We start from the raw sequence: 11,366 nt of genomic DNA on the forward strand, positions 1-11,366 counted from the left end.
AATCAATAATTATCTAATACTATCTTATCTCACCTTATCTCTTACTAACGGTATGTCCTATTCTATTTCTCTTCGTAGATATGGATGACGAATGTTTTGCGACGATACCGATGGAATTCGCGACGAGCCGTTGTGACGACACCGCAGCCAACTCAGATTCACCGATCACCGTAAAAGAGGAACCCTTTAGCGACGATGCGGACAGCCTTGATTCCAGCCGAGCCAATTCGCCAGACACCGAAGAAGGACCAGAGGCACAACATTTTGTACTCGATCATAATGTAAGTAGTAATCGATATAGTTTTCACAATTAATCATGAATTTAATTACAATTTGTTCAGACTACTCACGCACAAATAATTTTTAGATTTTTTTTTAAATAAAACTTCTTTAGGCGCGACTAGGGTGTAAATCCGTACAAATGCAACGGAAGTGTGTTACGCCAAGGTCGAGTGCCAATGATGCGTCATTCGCTCTCGATGATATCATTTCTATACGAGTCGATTCTGATGGTCGTCGTATTTGTGCGAGGCTTCTTTGTATGCGTGACTTTATATGTGCGTACGTCACCGAAAGCGTGAAGCATATTGTTCATTTTTTGGTGTTAAATGTCATTACATTTTAAGCTTAAATATTAGTATAAATCTTGAGTTAATAAAAAATGTCTGGATCGGAAGAATATTTTATCGCGTCCCCCATAAATAATTATAGTGCAAATAAACGTAAGTTCATATAAGTAATTTGTATTATTCGTGGTTACTATATATTTTTGAGGTTATTAAAATGGAAATTATTTTTATATGCAAGACAGATACTATAACTGTTCAAAGAATGAAACGCCAGCGAAAAACTAAAAAAAACAAGCTTGTTGAAAATAATACTACTTGTTATATTTTTTAAGCATGTGATTTTAATTTTGTTATGTTTTCTTTAACAGACGGCTACATTCAAGTCACACGCGGTCACGGCAGCAATAACAATGGAAATATAAATGTAAGTTCAGCAAACAGTAATCAAAATAGGCAGCAGAGTCTCCTGCGATCGACGACAGCCTCTTCGGTGTCCTGTCGCCAACTCTCTCGCAGTGCTGCCCTATTCGGTGCCATAAATCCGTCTTCGATCCATTCCCGATGCCAACCTACTCCGATACAAGTCAATTGGAAGCAGGAGTAGTCGTCACGCACAATACAGTAAGTTATTATATACATACATACACACATCAGTTGAGTATATATGAAATTAGATTGTTAGAAACATTGAGGAGCGGAATTTTTGAAGTAAAACTTCTTTGGACGTGACTAGGGTGTAAATCATATTCCTCTATATATAGATTATATTCTTTTTATACTATATACTTTTTCTTCAACTTATCTTCTTCACATAAATCCTATTCTTCTACATAGTTCAACTAATCTTCATTCTTCCCTTTTTTTATCTCTTACTTCTTTCTACTATCTCATTTTTTTTATTTTCAATTCTAATTCAATGTTTATACATTGTAATACCTTATACATTCTAACCATTTTTTACATACATCTTACAATTGAAATTCTCATACATTTTTAATATTTTACATTTGAAAGTGCCAGGAATCGAACCAACGGCATGTGAGTCGGACATGCTACCTCTGAGCTATGTCCGCCACAAATCCGTACAAATGCAACGGAATGCGTTACGCCAGAACTGTACGTCATTCGCTCTCGATGAAATCATTTCAATACGGGTCGATTATGATTAGTCGTCGTGCATGTGAATAGACATCTGTCGTTGTATGCGTACCGGCATCAACGTTGTATGCGTACCGATATCAACAAGGAAATCGGCATAGATAAATAAACATTTTAAAGTTACATCGTAGTACAAATCTTGATTTAATAAAAATGCCTGAGTCAGAAGAATATTTTACCCTGTTCCTTGAAAATAATAAACAATTGAAACATTTGTGCCGTAAACTAAACGTAAGTTTATTGATTAGAAATCATTTCTATATTATTCGTAGTTTCTATAAATCTTTGAATTTATTAAAATGGAAAACATTTTTAGGCAAGATAGATATTACAGCTGTTCAAAGAATGAGATTATACCGCCATGCATGTATGTTAATTTCAATTACATGAGTTCTTCAAACATAATTACATGATGAGTAAAGTTGCGAAAACAATATTTGTTTAGGCGTTGTTTAACATAATCCACTATGTGAACGAATATTATAGAATTTATCAATCAGCAATTACTTCATTTTTCTAATGAAGGTTTATTTCTAAATGCTAATTACAATGACAAACCGATCATATCATATTTGAAGTATGACTTTAATTACTATTGTTTTTAAATATTATACATATTTTTAATGCTATTATAAATATATAATTATAATTTATCATTATATAAATGTGTATAATCGTTGACACTAATAAATGTGTGCATCACGAGTGTCACCATATTACTTATAAACATTATTCAAAATTGTTATATATGTATTATTTTTACTTAACTCAAATTTGCTACTTTGTACAGTAGCAAATAAGTTTTACTTCAATCGCGTGTGAACCTTACGCGCACTTTTTTTTTATTAAAAATGAAGGGCGCTGTAGAGAGAGGCAGTGGCGGATCCAGGGTGTTATGACCCATTTTTGAGTTTGTCTTAAGACATAGATAGAACACTAATTTAGCAATAAAATTACTTCATAATGATTTTATTTATGTATTTTGTTACCAAACACATTTTATAACTTCAATATGTAACTTATTATAGACGAACGGCGGAGTCAAACACTCCTAAAATTTAAGGATTTTCTAATCGTATTGCGAATATATTTTCTATACATAATTTAATAATGTGACTTCACCCTGGCGCCAAAGCTGGATCCGCCACTGGGGAGAGGTTGGGAACCATTGGTATAGCATCACATCAGAATTAGTATAGTATTACATTAGTACTAGTACAATTATATTTTCTGTCTATTTAATGATTTTTTTTATTTTCTAGCCTTCGGTTCACCCCCGACGCCTCCGTCCAGTACGAGTAGTGACGCGGACAGCGAAGGCAACTTATCCCCGGAACATGAAATTTTACCGCCGCCTGCATCGACGAATACCACGACCACGACATCGAGGAGGCCCCAGCATGCCGGATCTCGCCTCTATCACCAGAATCAGTCTGCACATACGACTCGTCAGCCTATTCACACTCCCCTCATCAGCAGCCAACCGGTTAGTATATTTTTACAGTCAAGGAAAATGAAATTTAAAATTAATTAGAAACTAGTGGGGTGCATTGCATCGTGCTGTAAGGCAAATTGCTGGAACTTCCCGTACCGTAATTAAAAATTTTGGTACGGAATCCAAAAAAAATTACACAAAATTTGTACATTATTAAAGTCTCTATAAAATATCTGATAATTTGATGTACATTTGTCCAATAAACATTTTTGACCGCCAAATGACATTTTTCTAATTTATTTTTATTGAGAGTCCATAACCGCTGGACCTGCCTTCCTAAAAATTTAGTCAGTTCTTCATCTTGTCAATACAAGTAAAATGTTTTTTGAATTATTCAAATCGGACGCTCCGTTCTCTTAAAAACTGATTTACCGTTTTTGGCACCTTTTTTCCTGTATCTTCGGAACGGCTAGACCTGCCTTTGCCAAAGTAATCAGGACGTCTTCTTATCAATGCGAATCGAATGTTTTTTGAATTATTCAAATCGGTTGAGGTTTTCCCGAAATCGTCGACGATAATTTGCATACGCACACATGCATCCATTTTTTTAATGGTATGCCAAAATATTCAGAAACCTTTGAAATGTAAAGATATATAAAAATTTTCATTTTCGATTTTTTTTGCGATTACAGTACTTCTCTATTATTTGATATCACAATTAGAACTAGTGGTGCATGGCATTGTGCCTTAAGGCAAATTGCTGGAAATTCCCGTACCTTAATTAAATATTCGAAGTATAAAAATGATCTATGATCAATTCAAATTTGATCATTAATTAATAACCATTGTTTAATATTTTTGAATAATTATTATAAATACTGTAAATTTCATAATTCGTATTTTATAGATCTAACATAAGTGCTTATATTGAGTGACGACCTTTATTCATGTTTACACGAAAATATATAAACAAAACCTAATCCTTGTCCTGAATCATAAAACAGTTAAAAATTGGATTGCAAAGTTAAACTTATTTATTCCAAGCATTTAAGAGAATTTTAAAATTTCTGCATTTTTAAAGTTTTTAGAAAATCTTATACGAAAAATTGTATCCTAACACACATATGCATTAATTTTTTCTGAGGTATGCCAAAACCTTCAGAAAGCCTTTAAACCTAAAGATATGCAAAAATTTTCATATTAGATTTTTTTACCATTACTATAACATGACGAATGTGTGAGTATTTGAGTCAAATTTTGAACTTTCGTGGGCATTTTCTCAAAATCGCAAAAATTTTTGTTTATTTTTTTCTAAAAAAATCCTGAAGCTATTTCAAAAATTCCAATACTGAAAGTTATCATTTGGGAATCGTACTTGGTATGAATCGGTCGAACTGTATAAATTAAATATAGGCCTGCCTAAATTATTATAGGCTTGCGAAAAGTAGCTAAACGACTATAAAAAGTATTTAAACCTGAAATGATGATCTAGCTAGATGATTAAAAAATTTACAACACTTAAACTATTTTTTGAATGTAAATTTTATAAAAATCCATAATCATCAATAGTTTCTAAAACTATATGTAGGTTTAACAACTCTGTATATATATAAATCTATTATTTCATATTGATTAAGTTGATTATTTACACAAATCGAGAAGTTTATGCAAATTGCCTTAAGGCAAAATGCCACTTACAACTAAAATTGTTTGCCTATCTGGTCTGTATTCAATACGACACGATATTGATAAGTCTTTCAGATATTAGAAGTAACGATAAAGATATTTTTATACTTGTGCTAAAACTTAAAATATAAAATGCTAATCTATTTCATAGTGTAATTCATTTTATTAATATTTAAATATTTCATTTATTACTTAATTGAAAACAACTATCTTCAATAGAAATCATTTTTCGTTTACAGAAAGGATCAACAGGTGTTTTAATTTTGACCGAAGAAGAAAAACGAACACTTTTAGCAGAGGGCTACCCTATACCAACCAGGTTACCACTTACAAAAGCTGAAGAAAAGTCACTAAAAAAGATAAGAAGGAAAATTAAAAATAAGGTATTAAATGAATTAATAGTTTCTACAAATTATTTATTAAGAAAAGTAAAAAACTTGAATGAGCCATGTAAATTTATGTGTCTTTTGTTATTTAAAGTGAAATGTTGTATTTGAATCGCGTGTTAATTTATTTAAAAGTGCATTTATACATAATTTATATTCTATATTAAGTAAGTTTGTTTTTTTATTATTAGATATCAGCTCAAGAAAGTCGACGCAAAAAGAAAGAATATATGGACCAGTTGGAAAGAAAAGTGGAAGTCCTTGTATCAGAAAATTGTGATTACAGAAAAAGAGTCGAGAAATTAGAAGATTCTAATGCTAATCTTATTAGTCAACTGGCGAAACTACAAGCTATAATTAGTAGACAGCACAAAAAGTAAGTCAGGATTAAATTAAATACATTATTGAAGCTTTGTAAAGTCTTCAGAGTATTTTTGTTATAAGACGAGTATTATTGTCAGAATCGAGTGCAATAGCAATATAGCTCGCATTAAATAAATTGGATATATATATGATGCAATATAATCCAGATTTTTAAATGTTAAATAATTTTATAAATTTTAGTACAGTAAGATTAATATTTTAATATGACCATGTCATTTTATTGGCTTAGTTAAGAATTTTAAATAATTTATTTGTGAGAAGAGATTTATATGAAGATGATTTTATTCTATTTTTATAACTATTTTAATTCAATCTGCTTTTTCTTTTGTTTATGAAAGTTAAGCTGTGCATATATGCTGTAATATAATATTTTAATATATTTGATTGTACTTATAACATTCATTAATTTTAGCTAATTTTAAAGACGATTTCTATTTATTCATTCTGAAATAATCATTATGTATGGAACATAAATATAACACAAAAATGTACAATTATCAATGATGTGAAACCTGTACCTTTATAAATTGATTAAAAATATATTTATTGAACCTCAATGAGGTTCTGATTACCAAGCTAACAGAATTTGATAAGTAAAATATTATAATTTTATGATATATGTGTGTTCCATATCGGCAGGAATGATTTTGATATTATTTTAGTAATAAACTAAAACTGATATTTTCTGTCTTCCGTCATTTTATTCCAATATTACATTCCAATGAAAGATTTAGTTAAATTTGCTATTTTATAAAGCTATTGAGAACTAATAAATATATTTTGTTCTTATTCAAAATGTCCAGAATTAAGAAGATTTTATATTAATTAAAAGTATTTTATTAGAAGTTCTCTGAAGTCAATTAAAAACCTGCTACAAAGTGTAACTGCATTAGATATTCAGAAATATTTAGTACAGATTGTTTTGATAAATAATAATGTTTTTTTACTATTCAAAAAATTTTTGATAAAAATTTATATGTGTGAATTGGCGTTTTTTTCTATTTAAATAAATAAATATTTGATTATAACTACTTCTGAAATCTAAAATTATTAACAAATTGTAATTGAATTTAGGTATTGCTTTACCATTGAATAAGCACATTTAATATCAAATTTGTTATTTTGATCTATAAGCAGTGAGAATTTCAGTCAAAGAAAACTTATTAGCCAAAATTTGTTTCAAAATTTTTGATTCGTTATGTTAAATGAACCCAAGTGCAATTAGAAAAGGCCAAATTTGAAATTGTGCCTTATGGACAACTAATTTTAAGTAAATGTAAATGTAGTAATTGAAATCTGTTGTAATGTCGGTGTGAATTGTAGCGTTGTTTCTGAAGCTATACTTCATTCTAATGTAATATGTTTATGTAAATAATTTAATGTTTGGCACGATACAATGTGTAAATAATTATTTATAATTACTAAGTTGATAACACCATACAACTTTGTTTTATGATTTAATATTGTACAAATTATCATTATCATGAGTATGAGGACCAAAGTACTAAAAAAGTGCTCCTACCATATAGGTATAATATACACTTAATTGTTGCAATATGCTCATTCTTAGGGATAAGAAAATATATATTTTAAAAGTGGGTTGTCTATTCTATGCTAATATTAAGCATAAATTAAAAATCATATTTTGTATATGAAATTGTCAAAATTTTATTGAACGTTTTTGAATATATATATTAAATGTTTTATATTAATAATACATATATTATTAGCATTTAATATTGTAAATAATTCATATTGAAATTGTGGATAATATAAATTTTAGTATTCAATATATGTTATTTGTGTAATTATAAATAAGAGATTTTATTTTGAAAGTTTCTTAAATTAAAATATTTTAAAGTAATATACTTATATATTATATTTTAGCATAATAATTCATAATAAATGTTGAGAGTTAAGTTCGCATATTATCAGTGTCTCATAAAAAGCATGATCAATTACTATTAAAATGGAAGAATAGTAAAATAGTATTGTCATGACAAATAACAACATTCATTGTATTAATTTGGGGTGGTTAAAGCTATTTGGATCTTATAAATTGTACACTTTACAGTTTGTTAATAAAATAGTTAAAACAAACCATGAATTTTCTTTGAAATCAAATGAATTAGGTATAAATTTGAGGGTGAGAGTCCTTTCATATTATCGATTCACCAAATTTTTGGTCTGGATTGATTAATATTTTCAATTTACAGGTCTAATCATAATAAAAAGTTCAATTCCTTTATGAAAGTAGAAGAAGAAACATTGTTACTTCCTCAACAAATAAACGCCTTTTCATTACTATAGTTTTGCCAATATATATAATATTTGTTCATATCAAATAATTTATATATACACCTTATACATAATTGAATCAACTTAATAAATTTTAAATATATTTTAGCCAATAGTTTAATTGTAGATTGCTGCCTTTCATTTACAAAAATAATTCATACTTTTATGATATGATATATTATTTATTAATTAATTAATTATTATTTATTATTTATTAATACAACTCAATTTTTTCTATTGAAGGAGATTCCAAGAATCCTGTGATAGACCATCCTGAGTATGTTCTGAATTAGAACATCACAGTCGACCACCTACAATGCAGACTTTAGGAATACCTTTACCTGGGCCTTTTACAGTTTCAAACAGACCCGATGCACACGTTATTTGCTTACATTAACACCTATTGATGAACTTGATTTGAAACAATATGTCGACATCTTGAAGAGGCTACAAAGGACTAACTAGGAAGATAAAATATCCCGTTGCCTTTGTAACTTTCAAGAAGAAGAAGTGGGACGACAATGTGAATGCTTTAGATATATATGATGTTCTTTATAAAATTCTTATGATAAATAACTTTTTATCAATTAAAATCAAGTGTTTTTTGTAAATGATCTCTATAGAATTTTTTAAACACTGTTTGAAGCTGTTTAAAACTGAAATTTTTATACCATGATCAATACAATATGTGTATTATTGAGATGTAAATCTTAATTGATAGTAATTGAATTAATATGTTAATATGGTTAATAATAATATAATAAAAGTGCAATAACGTTCTGGCAATAAAAATTGTATATACAATTCTAATCGTAACTTAGTTATTTCTAAAATTTAAACTTAGAATGTGTGTGCGTTTAATAAAATTGTGTCTGTATAATATTAGTTATAAATTTTTACTTATTTCTATTAGATACTAGTATCTAGTATAGTATATAAGCTGTTACTTACTGTTATTATTTTTTATTTTGTACTTAACTTAAAGATCCATATTTATTTTATTGAAAAATATTTTTATCAAAGAAATGAAAATGTTTTCGAAGTGCTTATAAACAAGTTAAGAGCATCGTTCAAGATTGCAATATATAATAGAAATAATAATATGTATTTAATAGAAATTTTACAATTGCAATCAAGTGTGATATTTGATATATAATAATAGGAAGAGAATATTATCAGATGTATCTTATTATACATAGAACAATTTATATATTAGTTTTTAATTTATATATATATGTAACTAAGTTTTGCTAGTTAAATGTATAAATAATTTAATTTGATTCTTTTATTATGAAATTATGTGCATTTTATTGTATATTTCAGGTTATTTTTGGCAAACAATAATAGTCATATACAAATATTAATTTTAATCCAATTATAAACACTTAATCATGCATAGTTATCAATTTTATTAATTAAATACATTCATTTGCATATCTATTCTTATTTTATTCAAAAACTAAATACTTAAATTAATTTCCCCTAACATTTTAGCAGACGGCTCTGTAATATATGAGCGCTATGTCAAAGTTAAAATAGTGTCTGTTCCCCTGGTAGTTTGGTCGATTCTAGTTCGAAAAATCTATGCAAAATTTAATTTCCATACAAAATCTCGCCCAAAAGCGATTCATTCTGCCAGGGGAACATAAGCATTTTCGGATTTGGCTTGGCGTTCATATTGCGCAGGGCCGTCTGCTGGTACGTAAGGGGTAATTATTTTGAATACTTTTTAAATAAAAATGCATTTTATTGTTTTGGGATGTTTTAATATGTTTTGGTGATGGGGATATTATTTCCAAGGTAATAATATTGTGTAAGCATTGCAAAAAAGTAAAAGAAATCATACAATAATTGCGAAGTTTAATTGTTTGTGTACATGTGAACCGTGTTTTGTCGACGTTTTCTAAGAAACGGCTGTACCAATTTCAAAAACTTAAAAAGCATTAGTTGCCGCTCAATAAGGACTTGTTGATTAGTTTTGCGCGATGATCGCTGGTGCTTTTTTTATAATTAGCAGAAATGTGCAAAATTATTCGTCCACGATTTAGTTAGAAACCTTAAACTGATTTTAAAATTCAACAACAGTTCAAAACATATATGAATATATTCATTCAGAATTGTGCTAGTTAGTTTTTGGTAAAAATCTGCCAGTTTGTAATTAGTTAAACAAAACAAAATAAAATTTATTTTGCTATTAGTTAGTTATAGTATAATCTTTAATAAGAAATGTATATAGGTAATAACATATTAAAAGCAATTGTTATAAGAATTTCGACTTTGCAAAATAGTTTACATATTTGTTTAAAATATTTAAAGTTGTTCATAATGCGGTCCTGGTTTCTTGTTAAGTTACGTCCTGCTTTGTGATTGGTTGGCTCCGTTTTGAATATATTCTTATACTCTTCTTTTATCTATGCTTATACTCTTCTTTTATTTATGATGCTGCGCGCCGGATACATTTTGACAGCTCGACCAACATGACGAACATTCATTGTTTAGCCGTCAAAGCGAATGCATGGCAAGGTTAAATTATTAAAGGTTTGATGTATTTGTGTTTTTTTATTATTTCTAATCGCTCATTTTATAATGCCAGTTTATAAGAAAAAAAGGAGAAACATATTGAATAGAAGAAAAATATAATCAACTGAAGAGATTTATAAAAGACAAGTACAGCGCTCTTGTAAGTAAAAATATATTGCTTTTTTTGGCATAATGAATATAGTAAATTCTTTAGGAAAGTGCTCTATGTAATCAAGTAGTAATAATGCAGTATAGGATTCTAATTGATAAGAAAGAAATAAGACATTTATTGAAAACATTATTGCAGAAATCTTGTATCAACATCAATCTCAATTTCAAAATGCTTCGAACAAACAAAAACAGTATAATTAAGAGAAGATACTATCCCAGGATTACTGTAAGCCAAATAAAATATTTTAATATTGAATATGCTCTGTGAATATTATAATTGATTAAATATTATCACTGACATAGCTGAATCAAGACAGAACAATGTGAACAAAGCTATTAGAAAAAAATTGTGCAGCAAGTTTTAATTGATGGCCGTTCAATATTAAGTTAGAATATTGAATAATAAAAGTTGATTTCTATCAATAATTGAAGTTTTACAATTAGCAGTTTTTGAAAGAGCGACTTATGAAATTATTCACTGTATAAGTATATCCAGCTGGATTTGTTTTTGTTTCTTTGATTATTTATGGTAGCCTTTGTAAACTTGAGATAAGATAAGATACTTTATGTAGCAAACTATGCAATAAGTATATTCAGCTACTTTTACAGATGATTTGATATGACAGTGTGTGAAGGATCCTGCAATAGCACCTTCTGTAATTATAGCATCAGATTTTATGTAGTAAAATTATTGATGGTGGAAATTTATCTAGATATAATAAAATGGAAATACAAATCATATATGTAGCAACTAACTTA

General features: G+C 28.3%; 1 protein-coding gene across 1 annotated transcript; it reads left to right on the forward strand.

Annotated features, from left to right (window-relative positions):
• Positions 1-80: 80 nt before the first annotated feature.
• Positions 81-5,614, forward strand: LOC113370966 (cyclic AMP response element-binding protein A-like). Its single transcript, XM_026611631.1, has 5 exons — positions 81-285; positions 938-1,099; positions 2,990-3,213; positions 5,088-5,231; positions 5,426-5,614. Exons 1-5 carry the CDS (start codon positions 81-83, stop codon positions 5,612-5,614), a joined length of 924 nt encoding a protein of 307 aa, XP_026467416.1.
• The last annotated feature ends 5,752 nt before the right edge of the window (positions 5,615-11,366 follow it).

The sequence above is a fragment of the Ctenocephalides felis genome, unplaced genomic scaffold (genome assembly GCF_003426905.1).
Source record: "Ctenocephalides felis isolate EL2017-DRISC unplaced genomic scaffold, ASM342690v1 CF-g0.4_SCAFFOLD_01492, whole genome shotgun sequence".
NCBI lineage: Eukaryota > Metazoa > Arthropoda > Insecta > Siphonaptera > Pulicidae > Ctenocephalides > Ctenocephalides felis.